This window comes from Macrobrachium rosenbergii, chromosome 48, assembly GCF_040412425.1.
Source record: "Macrobrachium rosenbergii isolate ZJJX-2024 chromosome 48, ASM4041242v1, whole genome shotgun sequence".
NCBI classification, from domain to species: Eukaryota; Metazoa; Arthropoda; class Malacostraca; order Decapoda; family Palaemonidae; genus Macrobrachium; species Macrobrachium rosenbergii.
In genome coordinates, this window is record NC_089788.1 from 38913548 (window position 1) to 38940566 (window position 27019).

At 34.1% G+C, this 27019-nt stretch overlaps 1 protein-coding gene across 2 annotated transcripts in view; it reads right to left on the minus strand.

Annotated features, from left to right (window-relative positions):
- The window catches only part of pkaap (A-kinase anchoring protein pkaap), a 539141-nt gene that overhangs the window by 251786 nt on the left and 260336 nt on the right, over positions 1 to 27019 (minus strand). For both annotated transcript variants that reach the window (XM_067091661.1, XM_067091662.1), the window contains exon 5: positions 832 to 968. In XM_067091661.1, the coding sequence (XP_066947762.1) occupies positions 832 to 968 (137 nt within the window). The remainder of the gene's footprint in view (positions 1 to 831; positions 969 to 27019) is intronic.

Here is a 27019-nt window from a genome sequence, read left to right on the forward strand (position 1 = left end):
CAATACTTGGTTACATTAGGGCAACTGCATGGATGACCATCTTGCAAAGCAGCATTACTTAATGGCATATTTGAAGGAAGAATTTATTCAAAGAGCAGTATTTCTACATAGCTGACATATATTATTGTCCTTCCAGCTGTGAGTTTGAGTTTTACTACCTTTGCGTGTTTGCATGTGTGTATACACAGTGGACTATGTAAACTGCAAGGATGAAATAATGTTTGGGTTACACTAGCATAGGATAGGCATCAGACCTCATCTAGTTCCACCCTTTTTAGGGGTAAGACAGCCCCTTAGCATTGTAAGGTAATATCCCTGAGGGATTACTGTATGTTTAAGGAGACACAACTGGACAGACAAGTCTTGCAGACAGGGTTCGCTATAAGTCATACAGGACATGATATGTAAGACGACGACCCAGATGAAGGAAGAGAAGACCAATATAAGACAGCCTGAAATCAAATTTCGGTCCACTGGAAACAAACCAACTCATGAATTAATCTAATCTCTGACAAAACAAATGAAAAGCAAAAATTTTGAGGAATACAAATGCCTAATTAGATATAAGGGCAAAGCACGTGAACTCTGGAATAGGTAAATAACATGGAGATACACGAGACAATACACTAACAAACGAACTGCAATCACAATGTCACTTGGCAAAATCCAAAGATGCTGTACATACTATGCAATAATGGATCCTAAACAGACCATAATCAAGTGCATGGTAGCTACATCACTAAGCAATCAATCTCAAAAACTGATCAGCACTTTCCAACATTAATTAAAACACTAGGTCTAATGTAAAAAAAAATTTACCAATGGACATACTTATCATAAAGCACCATGGCATCAGACTGAGTCTGTAGAGCATCATATGATGTTGACTCATCCATTAATTGCTGGCGAAAATTGGATGCTGCAATCCAGAACTGGAGCATATTTCTTCCACCTTCTTGTTCAACATACTGGAAGAGAAAATACACCTTTAATCAAAATCTAATTCTAGAAAATTACTTCACCTGTCAACTTCATATGCACAGCACTCGGCCTAATTATCAATACAGTACTTTAAAATGATGTCTCTCATCACAAGTATTTTGCCTCTAGTGAATACACTTCTAGCATGATCACTCAGCAAGAGGTCCATTAATGTTATCCTTCCAAATTTCACAATATCAAGGCACTTTACTTTTACCTTCCAATATTCCAAGCAAAAATTAACTAAAATGTCATTAACAGCTACCACAAAAGAAACAATCTTTCCCGCACGAGTAGTGTTACATGTGATGGCTTCATCAGCTGCATTCAACTTATACAGTCTGCACAATCTTTCTGATAATCGATTTTTCTGTGTCACTGCAATCAGTAAATAACTCTAAAATGTTTGTCATTCTCTGTGAATGAAGTCGTGAACTACAGATTTTTTGGGTGGAAAGAATACACTACATGGTAGTTACTGAGTAACCGAGATAGAAACTACGTCCAGTAATTCAAATCTGGTGTTTGTTTTAAAGAGATTTATTCTTCTTTAGGATATATTCTTGCCAAAAAAGATAGTAGACTATCTATTATATATATCTTTAAAAAGTCATGCATACACACATACAGATTTGAACGAAATGTTTATATTTTTTTTATTGTGAATGCCAAAATGCAGTACAAATTGGTAGCTACCTGTTCCATTTAATATCAGCAAGTGTATACATACATGTACATGTGCATGTGTATCTGTACATGTATGCACCACATTGGCATGCGTTTGCTTGCCTCTCTCTCTCTCTCTCTCTCTCTCTAGGTTATTCTTTTTTTAAAATGAGAATTTCAAGTCTGGCCTATGTAAGCAGTTTTGGCTCACGAGAGAGAGAGAGAGAGAGAGAGAGAGAGAGAGAGAGAGAGAGAGAGAGAGAGAGAGAGAGAGAGAGAGAGAGAGAGAGAGAGAGAATTTCAATGTTAATTTTTTCATAATTTTATATACAGTATACAGCACAGTTTGGTTTTTATTTTGTGTGAAGTACTATACAGTGTATTCTGTGTTGTTTATAAAGAAACTAAGGCATGTTGTTTGTTCATAAGCACATTTAGTGTGTACAGTTACGTGACACTGACAAGGTAGCAGGGGTAAGATTTATAAATTGCCGAATTACACAGGTTTTTTATCATATCCCGAAATTTCCATTATCCTTAGATGTACAGTTAAGTATACCTTAGTTTAACCAGACCACTGAGCTGATTAACAGCTCTCCTAGGGCTGGCCCAAAGGATTAGACTTATTTTACGTGGGTAAGAACCAATTGGTTACCTAACAATGGGACCTACAGCTTATTACAGTGCAGATAGTCCCCGGTTATCGGCGGGGGTTCCATTCTGAGGGTGTGAAGATAACCGAAAATCGGCGATTTTCGAGTTTATTGGCGCCGAAAAGCGCCTATTTTCGGTTTATCGGCGCCTCTGTTGTTAGGTATGTATTGGCGCCAATACCCAATTATCGGCGCCAATAAGCGGAAATCGGCTACTTTCGCCGCCGAAAATTGCCGATTTTCGTCGCTAGACAAGCCCCACAAAACCGGATCACCGTTAACCAAGCCCGCCATTAACCGGTGACTGCCTGTATTAATCCATATATGGTAGAAATTATTGTATAAAATACATAATAAAAAATCTGCGCCCAGATGGTTGGTAAGACAGCATGGGCAGAAAGATGCAATAGTAATGCATCTCAGAGTCACTGGCATACTGAGAAAGGGGTATTTTGGGGTTGTACACCAGAGAAATAAGTTTGGGAAGGGCAAGAATGGAAGCTTTGGAGAGCTGGGTGGGGAGGGGTGGGAGAGTCTGTCTTTTTGAAAGCTTTCGTGACGATTATTGCCTTGAAAACACTACATCATGTGACACCTCATCACACATACCTTGTTTATTACTTTTAATTGGCTGAGAAAGATATGTCATCAGTACAGGAATATATGGTAGAAGGTGCTATGGTTGAAAAACGCTCATATGCTTGTAAACTTTCACGATACTGGTGAAGACGCATATATCATTATTTGTCAAAATTTTTTTTTACCTCTCAATTTCTGATAGATATGCATCATGATATCATAAAAGTTTCCTACTCTCATTAGCTGCATTTGAAGTGTACTAATGGTCTTTGTAGCAAAGCATGTTTCCCTCCTTGGCTCAAATGCACAACATTTCTAGGTATTTGCCAATAACATCATTGTTGCATGTGCTATCTAGAGGAATAAGAGTTCAATCCCCCTGATGCATGTTTTGCTGATGACATCTTGTTATGCAGCACCAACAGAGGGTTAGTGGTGTCAAATTACAGCAATGGAGGAAGGTTATGGAAGACAGAGGTTTAAAGATCAGTAGGAAGAAGACTGAATACCTGAGTTTTAATGAAGATCAAGACTCCGAGATTAGTATGGAAGGGACAAGGTTGAACTTAGCAGAAAAATTTAAGTATCTTGGTTCAACAGTGGTTGATGTTGGAAATTTGGATGTAGAAAAAACACACACAGTGCAGGCTGGATGGAAAAATTGGAGAAAGATGTCAGGTGTCTTGTGCTACCGCAGAATCAATATAAAGGTTAAAGGATGAGTACGTAAGACAGTAGTGAGACCAGCTTTGATATATGGAGCAGAAATATGGCCAGTAAAGAGAGAGCAAGAGAAGAATTGGATGCGGTAGAGACGTAAATGCTCAGGTGGATGTGTGGAGTAACAAAAATGGACAGGATCAGAAATGAAAGAATAAGAGGAACTACTAAAGTCGTAGAACTATCAAAAAGGCCCAGGAAAGAAGACTGCAGTAGTATGGTCATGCGATGAGAGGGGATGAGAAATACATAGAGAGGAGTGTGATGCAGATGGAGGTACCTGGTGGAAGAGCAGGGGAAGACCAAAGCAGAGGTGGATGGATGTAGTTAGAAAAGATCTGAGAGACAAACAATTGTCAGAGGACGATGCGTTTGACCAAGCCAGGTGGAGGAAAGCTGTCAGAAATATCGACCCCACATAAAAGTGGGAAAAGATGCAGAGAAAGATCATTGTTGCATTAACTGTAGTGTTTGAAGGTGTTCTTGGTACTGGGTGATGTGTATGGCTATACAACCTCCAAAGAAGGCCAAGAAGTGCAAACCCTTAAAAAAAAATTTGTAAACCATTCAGAGAATCGAGGCCAGCTGCCCAATGGCACACTTCATAGAAAAATATTCTATTGCACGATATACCCTGAATATATCACATCAGCTAGGACAAGCTGAAGCAGTGCATGACAGGGTTTGGGAAGAAAATATCCAGGAATGAGGCCCACAAGGTCATGGCCAAGCCCCACCTTGAGGAGACAGCTCAGTTTGTAATGGCATTATACTGACTGGTTTGTAGCTACGAAAAACATAGTTTATTTTTCTATTTTATTACATACATTTTTAATTGCATTCATTTATCTTACTTTATGTCATTGTCCAACTCCACCTCTATTTCAATCTAGTGAACCTTTCTAATTTCAGGAATGGTGGCTGAAGATTCTATTCTAATTTCAGGAATGGTGGCTGAAGGGGCTATTCCTCTTTTTTTTTTTTTGAATGGAATGGGTAAGCTTGGATTGGGTCTTAACTTTTGATTTGTTCAGCTTTTGTAGTGCAAAACTGAGATGGAGAAAAACATAAAACTATTCCAAGTAGCAAGTGAAAAGAAGTCGTTTGTAAAATTGTAACCAAAAAACCAGGGTTTACAGTCAATTGCTTAAATCATTAAATGAATGAACGCCAAGTGGGATCTCATGCCTGTAACTTTAATGCTTTATGAGCGAACACTGGAAAACTGCCTTTTTTTATCTGTAAAAACACATAGATTGAAAAAGGATAATCCTACAAAAATATATATGACTGTGTATTTTCAAATGTGATTTGTGGGTCTGCTGAATTCATTTGAAGTGGGTTTGACGATTTCTCCACATTTACTGAGGGTTTTTCATAAAAGAATATGTATTATTGAGGCTGTCTGTTTTCTGGTTGTACCTATGACAGAAATTATGTGTTTTTTTTTTTTTCTTAAATAAGTACTGAACAAATACAACTGCACAAGGAAAAGCTGACTGGGCGTCATGGTGTCATATTAGGTTAAGACATTTAGGTTAAGGAAAAACTACCTGTATTTCACTGTCATTAGGTTAAGACATTTAGGTTACAGAAAAAAAATTACTTGCTGTGTCACATAGGTTTAAGGTATTTCAGCTACAGAAAATATGACTGTACTTAACTGTATTTTACTGATGGCCATCAAAATTTAAATGAAGAGAAAAAAGATTGGAGTAAATATATTTTTTGTATTACTGTAGTGCTTTTGTGTATTCTTGTTACACCTCATCAAGGTACAATAAGAATGAAAAACAGCGTTGAAATTTCAAAGGTAAACATAAAAACAAAAAAAGTAAAATATAGAACAACCATGCAGCCTAACCAAGAAGCAAATGATCCACAACCAAGAATTGCACTTAAAGAATAAATATTACGAATGGAAATAAAACTACCAAGCAGTCTATTATATAGTTATTAAGTTGTCAACAATACATTCCGTAAGCCAGTTATCTAGTTTATATTGTCCATTGCTAATATTAAAAACACTACTTGACTTATGTTTTATTGTGCTAGATTCTACAGTATAGTGTTTCTTTTAATAAAATCTCGACAAAATAAAATTTCCTTTGAATTTTTCCAATTAACTGCATATCAAAATTGTTCATACGTAGAAAGAGGGCACTCGGTGCATTTCCTACACGGACACAATATTTATGTTGATTTAAACTTAATCCAACAGTTTACCACTTTGACCAATATATTTTTATTACAATCTCTACATGGAATGTCGTACTGTATATGCAGCCTGTTTGTAAATGGGAAGAGTTCTTTATCAAAACTGTTCTCACAGACTTAGTGTTACTAAAAACAACATTAACATTAAAGACTTCAAAATTTTTGGCAAAGAAAGGAACCTGCAGTCAAAAGGTAAAACCAGCAAATTACAGTCATCAAACGTTTCTACATGTCATATGCATAAAATGTTTTCTTAGTCTTTCTTAAAGCAGAATCAACTAAAAATGTCGGATACCTCATTTTGAAAGCAATGTCATAAATCTTGATAATCACATCTTCTAAAAATTCAGGAAAACAAATTATTATTATTATTATTATTATTATTATTATTATTATTATTATTATTATTATTATTATTATTATTATTATTTCTGCATTCCTTGCTATTTTTGGTAGTCTTACTTCCTGTTATTACTGTGTTTAATATCATTGTGGAGTTTTGCAATTTTTTTAATATTCGTATTTAGCCTTCTGGACCTGACTTCTGTAACCACCTAAGGACCCCAGATGGAAATTAATCGTCTGCAATCTGTATTTTTTATTGTTATAATTTTTAATTTTTTTCTATTATTCCCCATATAATTACTGTCATTACCATTATTATGAATTCTCAGAAATAATAATAATAATAATAATAATAATAATAATAATAATAATAATAATAATAATAATAATAATAATAATTTGTTTTCCTGAATTTTTAGAAGATGTGATTATCAAGATTTATGACATTGCTTTCAAAATGAGGTATCCAACATTTTTAGTTGATGCTGCTTTAAGAAAGACTAAGAAAACATTTTATGCAGATACTGCTAATAATTATTTTTGTCATGTTACCTTATGTATCTAGATTGTGTGTATTGTATTTGTATCTTCCATGTATATGGCCCTGAGTCGCAATAAAGATTATTATTATTATTATTATTATTATTATTATTATTATTATTATTATTATTATTATGATTATTATTATTATTGCAGAAAATACAGAGAGTTTAACTTTCAAATGATGATTGGAGTAAAAGTGAATGTAAGAACATACGTTTGTAGGTTTCCTAAAAGCTGAGAATTGAAACCTGTTAACGTGTTATGTGCATTTAGTTAAATATCAGTTCACATCCTCACACAACGGCTATACACAAAATATGTCATTGACATACCTAAACCAAAGAACATTTGCCAGTAAAATATTTGAAAGTTGCTTTTCAAAAAACTCCATTTAAATGTTGCTTAAAACGGCAAACTTCTGCTCATAGAAATTACCACTGAAAGCAAATTTACATTCCTCAATACACAGTTTTAGTTTATAGTTATCCAACTCATCGGTTAAAAAGGTCATCGGGTCGTCAGTTGGAACTTTTAGTGAATAGAGAAATTACATCAAAGCTAATTATTTTAAATTTGTAATTAATGTTACAGCTTCTGAGATGGTTTACGAAATCCACATTATTTTTTACTGAAAACCCTGAAATTTTCCACAAAAGAGGTGACAATTCACTGACAAGCCACTTTGAAAAATTATAAGTTGATGACCCGACATAACTAATAATAGGTCATCCATGGTTATTTTGTTTGTGAGCTTGAATAAGTCTATAAAGACAGGCAATGATGCACCCACAATACAAAATTTCTTAATTAAATCATCTTTTCCCTTTAACAGTGTTTTAAATATTTTACTGAAACTACTAGGCCTATCTAACTTTCTTGAGTGGATTATGGTTCAGAACTCAATGCGTTTCTTGGCCACTTAACAAAACATCTTATTTACGTAGTCATCTTTGTTTATTAACACAAGAGCATTTGATTTATCTGCTTTCGTAATGTGTTACGTTTCATCTTTTTTAAGGTTGCTGTATGTCTTTAAAAACAATCCAGGAACATTGGAATGACACTTAAAAGAACATGCACCATAAACAATACCCTTACAAATGTTGAGTCTCCAATAGACATTGATCCAAATATTTCTAAATTACAAAAAGATTTGGCTATTCCTACCCAGTCCAATTTCTCGTCACAAATACAGTACTGAAGTTGATACCATAACCGAGAGCCGCTTTTGTTACATCATCTAACACTTTATCGTCAGTTTGTATGTAATTTATCAGATAAAGTGTAAGATGATGTAACAAAAGCGGCTCTCGGCTATGATATCAACTTCAGTACTGTATTTGTGACGAGAAAGTGGAATGGGTAGGAATGGCCAAATCATTTTGTAATTTAGGAAAATTTGGATCAATGTCCATTGAAGATTCAACATTTATAAGGGTATTGTTAATGGTGCATGTTCTTTTATGTGTTATTTTAATGTTCCTGGAAGGTTTTTAAAGGTATACAGCAACCGTAAAAAAGATGAATATCTTTTTTAAGGTTGCTTACACATTACGAAAGCAGATAAATCAAATGCTCTTGTGTTAATAAATAAAGATGACACTGGCAGATTTATGGGGGGGGGACCTGGTCACCCCCCCCCATGGATACAAATAACAGAACATTGTTTTCTTTCAATAAATCATTATTAGTAGCAAAAATTTGCTTATGCAGCTAGTGACTGTTTCAACAACAACAACAACTGTACAACATACCTACAACAACAACAGTAACTACTACTACTACTATATATACTACAATGTTATATTGGGAGAATTGTCCAGAAATAATTTCGATTTAGGTTATGTTGTTGGGCAAGGCTATGATGGTGGTAGTGCCACGAGTGGGGCACTGAAGGGCTTCCAAGCAATTGTAAGAGAAAAGTAGCCTAGTGCATACTGCATGTATATACAGTACATTCACTGTGCTGCTCGTGCACTGAATCTCGTAATTCTAAATCTAGTGAAGTGCCAATAATCAGAAATTGCTGGGGGTGATATTAAGAAAATTGTAAATTTTTTCCACTCAACACCACAAAGAGTTAAGGCTATGGGAAATATAATCCAGAATGATAAGGATCATTATCAGTCTCTTGATAGGTTGCGTACCTTTAGTAACAAGATGGGTACACAGGTATGATGCTATTATGGTGTTTAAAAGGTTAATGCCCTATGTTATTGAGGCTTTATCAGATATCTGTAACTGGAACAACCCAGGAATTGCAAGAAGTCTACTAGAGAAAACAGACTTTGGATTTGTAGTTGCTCTAAAGGTTAATGCCCTATGTTATTGAGGCTTTATCAGATATATGTAATTGGAACAGCCCAGGAATTGCAAGAAATCTACTAAAGAAAATAGACTTTGAATTTGTAGTTGCTCTACTGTAAATGTCCTCTATGCTGTGCTGACTGAAACCAGACCTTTGTCACTTTTATTACAAGCTGTCAGCACAGATGTACTGGAATGCTCAAAGCAAACCAAGTTGGTTAGGGATAGAATTCAGAAAATGAGATACAAGGATGAGGATTTTATTACTGTATATATTGTAGCAGTGGAAGAGGATTTTGAAATTAATGTAACTGAAGTGTTCCTAGATTAGCTGTAAAGCAAGAATAGAGCATACCCCCAGTATCTAGTTCACATGATTACTATCACATGACAGTGTTTTTCTCATTTATTGATTATGTACTAAGTGAGTTCCATTATCGGTATAGTATACTAAGTTCCTTATGTTCATTAGTTCCACAATATTTTGTTTGTACAGTACCTCTTTTGATATTACTCCAGCACTGAATACATATATCTCTTTCTTTCTTGATGGTAAATCGCTAGATCATGTTGATGATTATAAATCAGAGTTCAATTTATGGAGGACCTGCTGGAAATCTGTTCCAAATGATTCACTTCCTAAAGCAGCAATGGAAGCTTATGTTCAATGCCATGAAAACTATCCTGTTACTAAGCTGTTGCTACAAATATATGTTACTTTACCTGTGTCATCAGCAACAGCGGAACGAACGTTTTCTTCACAAAATCTCATTAAGTCATACAGGAGAGCAACAATGGGCTCTGAAAGGTTGAATGGTCTTGCAAAGCTTCATATTCACCGAAGTATTTCAGATGACAGATAATTTCATTAAATCTGTTTTCAACATCTTCTACGAAAGATCTTCCTGCAGTTCAGAATTAATTTTGTAGGTAGAATAATGTGTAAATCTCAAAGCTAAAATTAAATTTTGATAATGTGCACCCACTGCACACAAGGAAAATATTGACAGAAACCCTGAAAATCATATTATATAATAATTTGGTTTTTCTTTATACGTGCATTTAATGCTTGTATTTACCAAAGCAATTTCACCTGCTACTTCTTTGTAAGCTACAGCTTTTGGAAACAATGTTACAATCTTCATAATTAAAATTCTCTCTCTCTCTCTCAGTACATACAATATATATGTGTATATGATGTAAATTATATGTGTGTGTATATATATATGTGCATACATATACAGTATACATATTGATATAATATGTACTGTGTGTGTGTACATGTTACATATGTATATGATAATCCTAAGTGCCCCCACAATGAAATATTTCTAGATCCATCACTGAAAGATGACTACTATATGTAAATAAGGTGTTGGTTTTGTTAAGTGGCCATGAAACATATTCAGTTCTGAACCATAATCCACTCAAGAAAATTAGATAGTAGTTTCAGTAAAAAACTTAAAACACTGTTAAAGGGAAAAGATGATTTAATTAAGAAATTTTGTATTGTAGGTGCATCATTGCCTATCTTTATAGACTTATTCAAGCTCACAAACAAAATAACCCTGGATGACCTATTATTAGTACTGTCGGGTCATCAACTTATAATTTTTCAAAGTGGCTTGTCAGTGAATTGTCACCTCTTTTGGGGAAAATTTCAGGGTTTTCAGTAAAAAATAATGTGGATTTTGTAAACCATCTCAGAAGTTGTAGCATTAATTACAAATTTAAAATAATTAGCTTTGATGTAATTTCCCTATTCACTAAAAGTTCCAACTGACGACCCGATGACCTTTTTAACCGATGAGTTGGATAACTATAAACTAAAACTGTGTATTGAGGAATGTAAATTTGCTTTCAGTGGTAATTTCTATGAGCAGAAGTTTGCCGTTTTAAGCAACATTTAAATGGAGTTTTTTGAAAAGCAACTTTCAAATATTTTACTGGCAAATGTTCTTTGGTTTAGGTATGTCAATGACATATTTTGTGTATAGCCGTTGTGTGAGGATGTGAACTGATATTTAACTAAATGCACATAACACGTTAACAGGTTTCAATTCTCAGCTTTTAGGAAACCTACAAACGTATGTTCTTACATTCACTTTTACTCCAATCATCATTTGAAAGTTAAACTCTCTGTATTTTCTGTAATAATAATAATAATAATAATAATAATAATAATAATAATAATAATAATAATAATAATAATAATAATAATCATAATTATAATAATAATAATAATAATAATAATAATAATAATAATAATAATAATAATAATAATAATAATAATCTTTTATTGCGACTCAGGGCCATATACATGGAAGATACAAATACAATACACACAATCTAGATACATAAGGTAACATGACAAAAATAATTATTAGCAGTATCTGCATAAAATGTTTTCTTAGTCTTTCTTAAAGCAGCATCAACTAAAAATGTTGGATACCTCATTTTGAAAGCAATGTCATAAATCTTGATAATCACATCTTCTAAAACTTCAGGAAAACAAATTATTATTATTATTATTATTATTATTATTATTATTATTATTATTATTATTATTATTATTATTATTATTATTTCTGAGAATTCATAATAATGGTAATGACAGTAATTATATGGGGAATAATAGAAAAAATCAAAAATTATAACAATAAAAATACAGATTGCAGACGATTAATTTCCATCTGGGGTCCTTAGGTGGTTACAGAAGTCAGGTCCAGAAGGCTAAATACGAATATTAAAAAAATTGCAAAACTCCACAATGATATTAAACACAGTAATAACAGGAAGTAAGACTACCAAAAATAGCAAGGAATGCAGAAATAATAATAATAATAATAATAATAATAATAATAATAATAATAATAATAATAATAATTTGTTTTCCTGAATTTTTAGAAGATGTGATTATCAAGATTTATGACATTGCTTTCAAAATGAGGTATCCGACATTTTTAGTTGATGCTGCTTTAAGAAAGACTAAGAAAACATTTTATGCATATGACATGTAGAAACGTTTGATGACTGTAATTTGCTGGTTTTACCTTTTGACTGCAGGTTCCTTTCTTTGCCAAAAATTTTGAAGTCTTTAATGTTAATGTTGTTTTTAGTAACACTAAGTCTGTGAGAACAGTTTTGATAAAGAACTCTTCCCATTTACAAACAGGCTGCATATACAGTACGACATTCCATGTAGAGATTGTAATAAAAAATATATTGGTCAAAGTGGTAAACTGTTGGATTAAGTTTAAATCAACATAAATATTGTGTCCGTGTAGGAAATGCACCGAGTGCCCTCTTTCTACGTATGAACAATTTTGATATGCAGTTAATTGGAAAAATTCAAAGGAAATTTTATTTTGTCGAGATTTTATTAAAAGAAACACTATACTGTAGAATCTAGCACAATAAAACATAAGTCAAGTAGTGTTTTTAATATTAGCAATGGACAATATAAACTAGATAACTGGCTTACGGAATGTATTGTTGACAACTTAATAACTATATAATAGACTGCTTGGTAGTTTTATTTCCATTCGTAATATTTATTCTTTAAGTGCAATTCTTGGTTGTGGATCATTTGCTTTTTGGTTAGGCTGCATGGTTATTTTACTTTTTTTGTTTTTATGTTTACCTTTGAAATTTCAACGCTGTTTTTCATTCTCATATTGTACCCTGATGAGGTGTATCAAGAACACACGAAAGCGCTAGGTACTGCTGATTTTCATTATTTCCTGCTGGCCTTCATATACAATCTTCACGTATTACTTGTGGTCGTATAACATGTATGTTTACATTTAAGTTAGCTGAGTGGTTAGGTAGATTGGTACTGTAACAAAATTTGACTTCCTAATGCATATGAGTTTTTGCAAATAAAATAGTTGCATAAGGCTTGAATTTTATTATTATTATTATTAATTATTATTATTATTATTATTATTATTATTATTATTATTATTATTAATTATTATTATTATTATTCAGAAAATGAATCCTATTCATATGGAACAAGCTCACAGGGCCCACTGACTTGAAATTCAAGCTTCCACATTGTATGGTGTTCATTTGAAAGAAGTACAGTAACTGAAAGTAAGAGGAAATACAGAAAGAACAACTTCAGTTATTAGAAAAGGAAAAATAAACAAACATATGATAAATAAATATATAAAAAGTCAGTAAATTACAAAATACAAGGAGAATTGCTTTAGTGTAGTAATGCATTGCATCTTCACTTGAACTTTTGAGGTTCAAATTGCACAATATCCTCAGGAAGACTTCCACAGTCCAATGGTGCAAGGAATAAAGGACCTGGAACTGAGATGTGGAAACGAGGATCAGGGATCAATTGTGAATGTGAGAAAGATCTCAGTTAAAATACAACTTATGAAAAATTGACAAACAAGGGACCATTCACTGATGGTCCAAGTGCTCCGCAAAACTACAAGTTAAGCTTGATGCTTGATCTGGTTCTGTCAGCAGGGGGCAGACAGGGTGCATGTCCATGGAGCCGAGTTGAAGGCTGGTGCTACAAATTCACGTCTACATGTTTTTTTTAATTATTATTAATATATTTAAAGAGTTTAACTAGACCACTGAGCTGACTATCAGCTCTCATAGGGCTGGCCCGAAGGATTTGGATGATATGACAGGTCTAGGCTAGAAGCCTAGCACTAGCCAGCACTGGGCCCAAATAGGTCACTCGGAACGGTGATGAATGAGTGAAAATGAAATTAAAAGTTGCACAAAGGCACACGTTCTCATACTGGTACAAACTCACACAGTAAATACATTTATAGAGTACTCATGTTCCATATATAATCACTAAAAAGGTACATTAAAATTCAAAATAAACTAACCCTTAAACGCCGAGCTTCTATTTACAAATGTGTCTGCCATATGCCGGCGGCGTTCGGGAGTTAGCGCCGAAGCGGAAAAAAAGTTTTTTTTTAAAAATCACATCACGTTTAGTTTTTAAGATTAAGAGTTCGTTTTTGGCTCCTTTTTTTGTCATTGCCTGAAGTTTAGTATGCAACCATCAGAAATGAAAAAAATATCATTATCATATATATATATTGAAATATATGACAGCACAAAAAAAAATTTCATATATAATTGTATACAAATCGCGCTGTGAGCAAAATGGTTAAAGCTAATGAGTTATTTTTTTTCTTTGTATTGTACACTAAATTGCGATGATTTTGGTATATAACAAATTGTAAAATGATCAAAGCAACACACAGAAAATATTATCACAAAATGATGCATGAATTCGTAACGTGCGGACGTAAAAAAAAGTTTTTTTTCAAAAATTCACCATAAATCAAAATATTGTGCTAGAGACTTCCCGTTTGTTGCAAAACGAAGGTAATTGATTGAATATTACTAGACTGTAAGTTTTTTAGCTTACAATTGCAGTTTTCACCATTTCGGTCGAGTTAAAGTTGACCAAAGGTCAAATTTTTTCTATTTATCATGATTTATATGAAAATATTTCAAAACTGATAAAAGCTACAACCATGAGTTATTTTTTGTTGTATTCTACATGAAATTGCACACATTTACATATACAGTATAAAACTTTATGTAATGACTAATATAAAACGGTGCAAACATTAAGACAAAGTGACGAAAAAATTTCTGAGATTTTTGGCCCAGTTACCGAGCAGACATAAGGAAAATTTTTTTTTCAAAAATTCACCATAAATCGAAATATTGTGCTAGAGACTTCCAATTTGTTGCAAAATGAAGGTAAATGATTGAATATTACTAGAATGTACGAGTTTTATCTTACAATTGCGTTTTTCGACCATTTCGGTCCAGTCAAAGTTGACTGAAGGTTGAAATTTTGGCACCGTGATTTATATGAAAATATTTCAGAACTGATAAAAGCTACAACCATGATTATTTTTTGTTGTATTCTACATGAAATTGCACACATTTTCATATATAAAACTTTATGTAACGACTAATATAAAATGGTGCAAACATCACGACAAAGTGACGAAAGTATTTCTGAGATTTGTGGCAGTTACAGCGGCGGACATACAGAAAAAGTTTTTTTCAAAAATTCACCATAAATCGAAATATTGTGCTAAAGACTTCCAATTTGTTGCAAAATGAAGGTAAATGATTGAATATTACTAGAATGTAAGAGTTTTAGCTTACAATTGCATTTTTCGACCATTTTGGTTGAGTCAAAGTTCACCGAAGGTTGAAATTTTGGCACTTATTGTGATTTATATGAAAATATTTCAAAAGTGATAAAAGCTACAACCATGGGTTGTTTTTTGTTGTATTTTACATGAAATTGCACACATTTTCATTTATAAAACTTTATGTAACGGCTAATATAAAATGGTGCAAAAATTACGACAAAATGACGAAAGAATTTCTGAGATTTTTGGCAGTTACCGCGCGGGGACGTAAGGAAAAAGTTTTTTTCAAAAATTCACCATAAATCGAAATATAGTGCTAGAGACTTCCAATTTGTTGCAAAATGAAGGTAAATGATTGAATATTACTAGAATATAAGAGTTTTAGCTTACAATTGCGTTTTTCGACCATTTCGGTCAAGTCAAAGTTGACCAAAGGTTGAAACTTTTTGTAGTCGACTTATGGTATGGTACGTCCACTCGGCACCCGACAGACAATTTTAGTCGACGTATGATACATCCAGTCGGCGTTTAAGGGTTAAGTAAAATTTTAAAATTTAGTATGTTTTCGTATTTTTATTATTTACTTTTTATATTTTATCAATTAAATCACAGCTCCTCATGAACATTACAATGGGAATTACTGAAAATATTGAAGATTCTGATAAAATTTCTTTCATTGATCTATTTCCAAAATTTGATGACTGCTGCAAGTTATATTTTGGACATTCACTCAGTACATGCTTCACTGTTATCAACACTTTGCTTTTGTATTATAAATTGCGATCATCAAAGTTTTCGTTTGGAAATGTTTATGCGGTGTTTATTTCGCCGCATTTAACTCAGTTCTAGTTAGCGTAAATAAATATCTAGCGTCTAGATACTTTACTTATAAGGGGCAAGGTTATTTTTCGTTATACGAAGTGTTTTTAATTCGAAATATAACTAAAATACGTCTGATTGTGAAATTAATTTATCTATTATTTTTGTTAATTGATGACAATCATATGATGGCCGTCTGGGGGCGTTTGTGTAAAAAAAATTCAAGATTCCATTTGCTATTTTCACTTGATTTCATCATACTACAAGCTTTATGTATTTATCGTTTATTGGCGTAAAAATAACAGTAATGTGTTCTTTCATGCCCAGCAGTTTTGATTAAAATACTTTCTCTCCAATTTAAAATACGACTGAGTTTCATCCATGTTGCCGATGCACGATAATTTACAGTATAGTCATTAGCAGCTTGAACATTGTTTTCTCAGCTTCAGCTCAGCTTGCAGCTTAAATTAGCAGCATATTTCCTTGACGATCTTTTATCCATAATGAATAAGGGCATAATGTAAAAATATATCAGTCCTATTCTACTTAACATCAATTGTGCCACAACCTACGGTAACTGTTTATTACCGTACGATGGTTGAAATACTGTACCAGGTAAACGGCTGTCGTTATCCGATTCGGTCATAAGCAAAACAACAGTTTCTTGGTCGGTTGTTTATGGCTGTGTGCATTTACGCAAGAGTCTAACGTTACCAACAATACTTTTATCATTCTCTTTTACTTTTTTAACTAGAAGATGGGGTAAAGAGATGGAGGAAAAGTTGTCTATTGTAATTTGGTCTCTCTCACTGCCTGATTACACTGCTGCCTGTGCCTGCGCGGAATTTAAAAATATTTTATAAATAATATTGTTGTATCGGTATTAATTGCTTACCCCATTGCAAAATCGAATTATCGTAACTTGAGCATTACCAGAGTATTTTAATAGTGTTGTCACAAAAAGTGCATTTAGTCATGAAAATGAGATGAAAACACTGTACAGTATTTAGTGAATATTTCTCGGTGAAAAATACCGCGAATGGGCAAATTTTCCGCAAATAATGGGTAGATACGTTCCAAAGAGAAATCCGTGAATACGTGAGTCTGCAAATCGTGAGAACGCGAATACGGGGGGTTTACTGTACTCTTTACACACACAGAATAGTAATTATTAATATCAGGTAATTCTGGAGAGTTATGCAAAGTGACATGATAATTCAATACAAAGAGAATTTGAATAACAAACAAAAATTAGCTTAGCCTACACCATGGTATATTGTATACATACACGGTAGCATAGCCTACATTATATATACTCAACATTTACATATTATACAAATGTCAACATAACGAATATGCATCTTTTCCATGGATCTTTTAAAATGTTATGCCTTAATTCACTATATCCAATAATATTGTATATATTTTCTTATATTGCTTTTGTATTATAAATTGCAATCATAGCAATCAATGTTTTGGTTTGGAAATGTTTACACAGTGTTTATTTCGCCGCATTTAACTGAGTTCTGAGCGTTTTTCTTGCTTCTAGTTAGTGTAAATGAATCTCTAGGGTCTAGACACTTTATTTATAAGGGGCAAGCTTATTTTTCGTTTTACGAAGTGTTTTTAAGTCGAAATATAACTAAAATATGTCTCGTGAAATTAGTTTATCTATTATTTTTGTTAATAGATGACGATGGCCGTTTGGGGGCGCTTGTTTTGTGTAAAAAAATTCAAGATTCCATTCACTATTTTCACTTGATTTCATCATAATACAAGCATTATGTATTTATCGTTTATTGGCGTAAAAATAACAGTAATGTGTTCTTTCATGCCCAGTAGTTTGATTAAAATACTTTCTCTCCAATTTTAATTACGATCGAGTTTCACCCATGTTGCCGATGCACGATAATTTACAGTATAGTCATTTGCAGCTTGAACATTGTTTTCTCAGCTTCAGCTACAACTTGCAGCTAAAATTTAGTAGCATATTTCCTTGACAATCTTTTATCCATACCGAATAAGGTTATAATGTAAAAATATACCAGTCCTATTCTACTTAATGTTATTTGTGCCATAACCTACGGTAATTGTTTATTACCTTATGTTGGTTGACATACCAGGTAAACGGCTATTGTTATCTGATTTGGTTATAAACAAAACAAGTTTCTTGGTCGGTTGTTTATGGCTGTAAGCTTTTACGCAAGAGTATAATGTTACTAACAATACTTTTATCATTCTCTTTTACTTTTTTAACTAGAAGATGGGGTAAAGAGATGAAGGAAAAGCTGTCTATTGTAATTTGGTCTCTCTCACTGCCTGAGCCTGCGCGAAATTTAAAAATATTTTATAAATAATAATGTTGTATCATTATTAATTGCTTACCCATTGCAAAATCGTAAGGTGAATTTTCGTAACTCGAGCATTACCCGAGTATTTTCATAGTTTTATCACAAAAAAAGCATTTAGTCATGAAAATGAGATGAAAATAAGTATTTAGTGAATATTTCTCAGTGAAAAATACCGCGAATGGGCGAATTTTCCGCGAATAATGGGTAGATACGTTCCAAAGAGAAATCCGCGAATAGGTGAGTCTGCGAATAGTGAGACCGTGAATATGGGGGATTTACTGTGTGTGCGTGTTTGTGTGTGTATGTATGTGTGTGTATGTATATGTATATATATATAAAGGCAGTCCCCGGTTATCAGCAGCCTCGGTTACCGGCGATCCGGTTTTACGGCGCTTGTCTAACGACGACGATAACCAGATTTTCGTCGCTGATAACCAGTTATCGGCACTGATAACTGGTTATCGGCGCTGATCGCCTCTTATCGGCGGCGCTGATCACTGGTTATCGGCGGCGCTAACCGGTTATCAGCGCCGCTAACCAGGGACCAGAGCTATTATCGCCGATTTTCGGTTAGCGGCGATTTTCACACTGTCGCCACTGGACCCCACGATACGCAGGGACCCCACCGATAACCATATACATATATATATATATATATATATATATATAATATATACATATATATATATATATATATATATATATATATATATATATATATATATATATATATATATATATATATATATATATATATATATATATATATATATTATATACATATATACATATATACATATATATATATATATATATATATATATATATATATATATATATATATATATATATATATATATATATATATATATATATATATATATATATATACATATATATATATATATATATATATATATATATATATATATATATATATATACTATATTATATATGATATATATATATATATATATATTGTGATGAGTGTCCAGTGTCTGATCTTCAGATTAAACCTGGTATCTAAGTGCTTGATATTTGATTACCAAACTTACCATTTATTCGACAGTTATAGTTACCTCACAACAGCCAGACACCTAAACCCTCATCACACATACAAAACGACTGATTTCTCTCAAGGCAACAGTGATCCCTTATAAAGCTTATCAATCATGAAAGAAAGCAGATTAAGTTCGTTAAACAGGTGTGAGGTAAAATCTAAGGGCGTCACTCCAGTGACATTATAAAAGTTCAAGTATTTCTATTTATTTCATTTCCCTGGTTCGAGCTCACTTCAATTACTTGAAGGAAAACATCTCACTTACCACTCTATCTCTAATTCAAATCAAAATTACTGGTGGGTACAATAAAATGAAACAGATATAATATTTTAAATACAAAAATTTATTTCTAAATTCAAAGATTATACATGACATTAACAGTCTCAAGGAAATTATTATTACTTGAAAACAAAACAAAATTGGATTAAATCTGAATTAATCATCAGTCAAAATTAAATCAGAAATTAATTTATTAATTAATCAAAAGTTATTCAAGAAGAATTTAAATTGTTAAGTAACAAAATTTCAATTCCCAAGTGTTAAACAAAATAAAGCAAATAAATCAATCATGTAAAAATGTGGATAAAAAAGACACAGAAATATACTCTGTAAAAAAATTAAATATAAAAAATGTAAAGCAAAAATTAAGGCAATAGCAAACACACCACATATATGTATAAAAGAAAAATTCTTCAAAAGATAAAGCATAAAACATTTAACACGAAAAAATATTAAAAAAGTGAAAAGGTATCTTTACATATGGTCACTCTAAATATTATTTTTAGTGCACTAAAAACCAATAATTATGTTACAATACCTTGGTACCAAATTGCTTCGTGTTTTTAATCAGGCGCCGTTACACACACACTTAATAAAATACACTGTTCAGATAACTCAGACACATTTACTAAGGAATTAAACAGTTAAAGGATATGAGCGACCATCGTCTACCAAAATATCAATTACATTAAAACAGGACATTCGTAATCCCGAGAGCGAGCGAGCGAGAGAGAGAGAGAGAGAGGGGAAACGCATTCCCCTTCAGTTTTGGTCTCAGAGTGACCCTTCGTAAGAATTGTATGGGTGTCCATACGCAGACGGGTGGGTCAAATGTGTGAACAGGTTCTAGACGAGGTCTCTATTTTAAAAAACTCTTTAAAAACGATAATTAGAGACAAAGTGGAATTACAGTTAACCCTTAAACGCCGATTGGACGTATCATACGTTGACTAAAATTGTCTGTTGGTTGCCGAGTGGACGTACCGTACGTCGACTACAAAAAATTTCAACCTTCGGTCAACTTTGACTTGACCGAAATGGTCGAAAAATGCCATTGTAAGCTAAAACTCTTACATTCTAGTAATATTCAATCATTTACCTTAATTTTGCAACAAATTGGAAGTCTCTAGCACAATATTTCGATTTATGGTGAATTTTTAAAAAAAATTTTTCCTTACGTCCCCGCGGTAACTCGGCCGAAAATTTCAGAAATTCTTTGGTCATTTTGTCGTAATGTTTGCACCGGTTTATATTAGTCGTTACATAAATTTTTATATATGGAAATGTGCGCAATTTCATGCAGAATACAACAGAAAATAACTCGTGGTTGTAGCTTCTATCAGTTTTGAAATATTTCCATATAAATCACGATAAGTGCCAAAATTTCAACCTTCGGTCAACTTTGACTCGACCGAAATGGTCGAAAAACGCAATTGCAAGCTAAAACTCTTACATTCTGGTAATATTCAGTCATGTACCTTCATTTTGCAACAAATTGGAAGTCTCTAGCACAATATTTCGATTTATGGTGAATTTTTGAAAAAACTTTTCCCTTATGTCCGCGCACGGTAACTCTGCCGAACGTCTCTGAAATTCTTTCGTCACCTTGTCGTAATGTTTGCACCGGTTTATATTAGTCGTTACATAAAGTTTTATATATGGAAATGTGCGCAATTTCATGTAGAATACAACAGAATATAAATCATGGTTGTAGCTTTTATCAGTTTTGAAATATTTCCATATAAATCAATGTAAGTGCCAAAATTTCAACCTTCGGTCAACTTTAACTCGACCGAAATGGTAGAAAAACGCAATTGTAAGCTAAAACTCTTACATTCTAGTAATATTCAATCATGTACATTCATTCTGCAACATACCGGAAGTCTCTAGCACAATATTTCGATTTATGGTGAATTTTTGAAAAAAACAAAATTTTTTTCCTTACGTCCGCGCGCGGTAACTCTGCCGAACATCTCGGAAATTCTTTCGTCACGTTGTCGTAATGTTTGCACCATTTTATATTATTCGTTACATAAAGTTTTATATATGAAAATGTGCACTATTTCATGTAGAATACAACAGAAAATAACTCATGGTTGTAGCTTTTATCAGTTTTGAAATATTTTCATACAAATCACGATAAATAGAACAAATTCTACTTTCGGTCAACTTTAACTCGACTGAAATGGTGAAAACTGCAATTGTAAGCTAAAACACTTACAGTCTAGTAATATTCAATCAATTACCTTCATTTTGCAACAAACGGGAAGTCTCTAGCACAATATTTCGATTTATGGTGAATTTTTTAAAAAACTTTTTTTTACGTCCGCGCGTTACGAATTCATGCATCATTTTGTGATAATATTTTCTCTGTGTTGTTTTGATCGTTTTACAATTTGTTATATACCAAAATCATTGCAATTTAGTGTACAATACAAAGAAAAAAAAATAACTTGTTAGCTTTAACCGTTTTGCTCACAGCGCTATTTGTATACAATTATATATGAAATTTTTTTTTGCGCTGTCATATATTTCAATATTTATATATGATAATGATATTTTTTTTCATTTCTGATGGCTGCATACTAAACTTCAGGCAATGACAAAAAAAGGAGCCAAAAATGAACTCTTAATCTTAAAAACTAAGCGTGCTGTGATTTTTTGAAAAAAACTTTTTTTCTGCTTCGGCACTAACTCCCGAACGCCGCCGGCATACGACAGACACTTTTGTAAATAGAGGCTCGGAGTTAGAGGGTTAATAATAATAGTTATTATTACATAGTTTCAGAACAAGAGAATCTCTACTTATTACAATAAGAATGGAAAACATCGTTTCATATAAAATCCCTGAATGACGTTAGGCAACTTTCGTAATGGAATTTTCCACCCAACAGTGTTTTGATCGTGTCCCAATGGAATGCATTACTTAAGCAGTTTTGAATATTGACTAACAACCACTCTCTGTCCAGAACAATCAGCCTCTGTCCCTCCTCTCTACACGCCTACCGTCCCTTCTTACAAACCATACAAAGTGCAACAATTTTACCTTATGCTAACTCTCTATGGCATATGCACATCTGAACATAAGATTATATAGTATACAACAATACACACATACACACGGGGAGATTACTGCATTATGAAAACCACAGCATACGACTCCTCCCCCCAAGAAGATTGGTTATCCCGGGGTTGAATCCAACGATTCACAACGGGATATGTAATCAGCAACCACGTTGTTCTTACCTGAAATATGCTGTACTATTATAGGGTTGCAAGCACAGAGACCACCGAGTGAGTCTCTGGTTGTGATTCTTGATCCGCTGTAAAAACATGAGCGGATTGTGATCAGACAGCACTAAAATCTCTTCATTCCTAGGTCTGTTCACATACACTTCAAATTTTTTCAATGCTGTGATTAAGGCTAGAGTTTCTTTTTCTATCATGGAATACACTTTCTGATGCTCCTTCAGTTTCCATGACATGAAACATACGGGATGCAAAAGTTCACTTTCACCTTCTTGAAGTAGTACAGCTCCAATTCCACAGTCAGAGGCATCAACTTGTATCACAAATTTCTTATTGAAGTCTGGAGCCCGAAGTACTGGTCTTGAGGTTAAAATGGCATTTACCTTCTCAAAGGATTCTTGACATTCTGTAGTCCAAACAAACTTAGCTTTGGGACTAGTTAAGTCTGTTAAGGGGGCTACTACAGCTGAGAAATTCAGGCAGAAACGTCGACAGAATCCTGCCATGCCCAAAAATCTCTGTAGCTGTTTTCTAGTAGTAAGTGGGGTAGCCTTACGGATACCCTCTACGTTAGCATTTACTGGAGCAAGAAGGCCTTTCCCAACTTCAAACCCAAGATACTGCACAGTTGCCTTCCCGAACTCACTCTTCTCTAAGTTGACGGTTAGTCCTGCTTCCCTTAGTTTCTTGAAAACTTTCCTCAGGATCTTCAGATGTTCTTCCCATGTTGCAGAGTAAATGACTATGTCATCCAAATATACACCTACTCCTTCTATGGACCCTAGCAGTTGATCCATCACTCGCTGAAACGTTGCAGGTGCATTCATCAGACCAAATGGCAGAACAGTATACTGCTACAGTCCAAAAGGAGTAATAAAAGCTGACAGCAACTTAGCATTCTCATCTAAGGGAATTTGATAGTATTCCTTCAACAAGTCTATCTTGGAGACAAACTTGGCTTGCCCAACATTATCAAGTAACTGATCTATAAGAGGCAAGGGATAATTGTCAGCCACACTGATGGAATTCAGTTTCCTATAATCAGTACACATCCTAAATGAGCCATCCGGTTTCTTCACTAACACACATGGAGAACTGTAGTGACTTGAACTGGGTTCTGCTAATCCATGCTGTAACAAATATTCAACTTCTTTCTTCAAAACATCTCGATGATAAGGTGATAGGCAATAAGCTCTCTGTTTGAATGGTCTGCCATCTTCTTGCTTGGATCTTGATCTCATGCTTGATCAGACCAGTACACCTAGGTACATCTGCAAATAGTTCTGTGAAACTTCTAATCACTTCACACAACTCACCGCCTTGCTCAACACTCAGATGTTTCAGTTTATCCTCCAAATTTTCCAAAATTGAAGAATTATTCATCTTGCTTTCAGCTCCCAATTCATATCCATCATCGTCTTCTGTAGTTGAAGTCGTCTGGGTTATTGACACAGTTTCCACTTTGGTTTCTGAGAAGTAAGGTTTTAAGAGGTTTACATGTATCTTCCTTTTTCGTCTTTCTCTTTCTGGTGTTTCAATTACATAAGTTTTGTCACTTAACCTCTCAATTATTTTGTAAGGACCTTGAAACTTGTTGGAAAGGGGAAATCTCTTGACAGGTAAAAACACTAACACTTGTTGACCAACACTAAAACTTCTTAACTTAGTCTTCTTATCATATCTCCTTTTCATTTTCTCTTGACTCAGTTTCAGATTTTCTAAAGAGAATTTTCTAATCTCTTCCAATCTTTTCCTCAAGTTCTTTACATACTCTCCTTGGATTTCCACTTGATTTTCTTCCCAATTTTCTGCAAGAATTTTCAACGGTCCTCTCACTTCTCTACCAAAAATCATCTCGTTAGGTGAAAAACCCATGCTTTCTTGATAAGCATTCCTAATTTCAAATAACATCAATTGTACACCAACATCCCAGTCTCTGCCTGACTGAGAACAATACTTAGTCAGCATACTTTTCAATGTCTGGTGAAACCTTTCCAAGGCTCCTTGAGTCTCTGGGTGATATGCAGTGGACAACTGTTGTTTCACTCCTAACAAGTTCATCACATCCTGAAACAGTTTGGAAGTAAAATTGGTTCCTCTATCACTTTGTACAATCTCTGGTATCCCAAACTTTGAGAAAAACTCCACTAGTTTCTCAGCAACTATTTTGGCAGATATGTTTCTAACAGGAATTGCCTCAGGATATCTTGTCACAGGACACATCAATGTTAACAGATACTCATGACCCTTCTTTGTCTTTGGCAGTGGTCCAACCATATCTATAATCACCTTGCTAAAGGGTTCTCCTCTAACTTCTATAGGCTGTAGGGGGGGGCTTTCTGAATGGTTTCATTTGGCTTTCCAGCTATCTGGCAGGTATGACACTCCCGACAGAACTTGCTAACATCTTTGCGAAGTTCAGGCCAGAAAAAATATTTCATGGTCTTCTCCACAGTCTTCCTGATTCCCATATGCCCAGACTCATGGGCTACTGCTACTACTTGCTTCCTCAATGGACGTGGGATCAAAATTTGATGATATTCGCCCCATTCAGCATCTCCTGGTATATCTGCAGGTCTATGCTTTCTCATCAGCAAACCTCCCTTCAGATAATAACAGGTAGGAGTTTGTTGCATCTCTTCTTGATCAACAACTCTGAAAAACAACTCATCTAAGGATACATCCTCCTTCTGCAGGTCCATTAGCTTTTCTCTGGTCACCTGACCAACTTCAAGGGTTGAGCTCTCAATATCTGCTAACTCAGCTACTGTAGTTTCACTGTTATCTTCAGGAACATCTTGACTACTCAGAGTCTCTTCAGGGAAGACAGCAGCTTCTTGGGAAACCTCTTCTTGGTCAACATTAGGGGAAACATCATTTCCCTGGAACAACTCTTCCAAGCTCAAAGATCCTTCTTGAGTGGGTAAATCCTCAGTCTCTTCACTTGCAGGCATAGTCCTCTTCATACTCCTAGTAGTCACACAGCTAGGAAATAGGTGGGGGTTATTCTTCTCCAAATCTACCGTAGGACTAATCCTCAATGGTTTATCTGTCACTATAGGACAAGGAACAAATGGCACACTACCAACTTCATTCCCTAAGAGAACATGTACACCTTCAACAGCCAGTGAGTCCTTTACAGCAAAATCAACATCTCCTGTCACTAATTCACATGACAGGTGTAAGCGGCATATAGGAGTTACCTCTTCTCCTCCTATACCCTTCAAAATAACAGAATCTCCTGTAAGATTCTCCTCCAACTGGGGGTGAGCACCACGGACTACCACACTATGGTTGCTCCCTGTATCACGTAACACCTTGACTGGTACCTGCACACTTCCTCCTGGAGTTGCCAGCGTACCCTCATAGATATATGGCTTAAAAGCCTCCACACTGCTTAGCCACTCACTGTTTGAAGTTACATTTCCACTGGTAGCTAAACACTCAGCTTGTTTAGTCTCAGTCTTCACTGAAACTTGACTCCTCCCCACATTGTTCTTTGTAGTCTGTTTCACCTGGTCACTTCTTACTATTTGACCAACTGGTTTGGACCGCCAATGTGTCTGATGACACTCCCAACTGAAGTGTCCTGCTCTTCCACACTTGTAGCAGACAACACCAGGCTTCTGTAATTGCCTTGCAACATTATTATATGAGGATTTTACATTAGCTTGCTGAGGGATATCACCCTGCATTGAGTTGGTATTACCACTTGTAGGATTCCCATTAAATCTGCTCCTGAAATTTGGGTGAGACCTAAAACCTGTGCTTTGATTCTGGTACTTGACATTATAGTTCCTTCTGCTGCTAATAATATTGTAGTCCTCACTGAGTGTAGCAGCTTTGTCAAGTTTAATCACCTCTCTCTCTCTCAAATAGGCTCTTATGTGTTCAGGAATTCCCCTAAGATATTGTTAAGAACAACTAATTCTTCAAGATCTTCAAATGTTTTAACTTTAGCAGCCTCCAACCATCTTTTAAAACATCTCACTTTGTAGGCATAATCCAAGAAAGTTATCTGGTCATCCTTTCTCAAAGATCTGAATCTTTCATTATAATATTCAGTGGTCATCTGGTAAACTTGT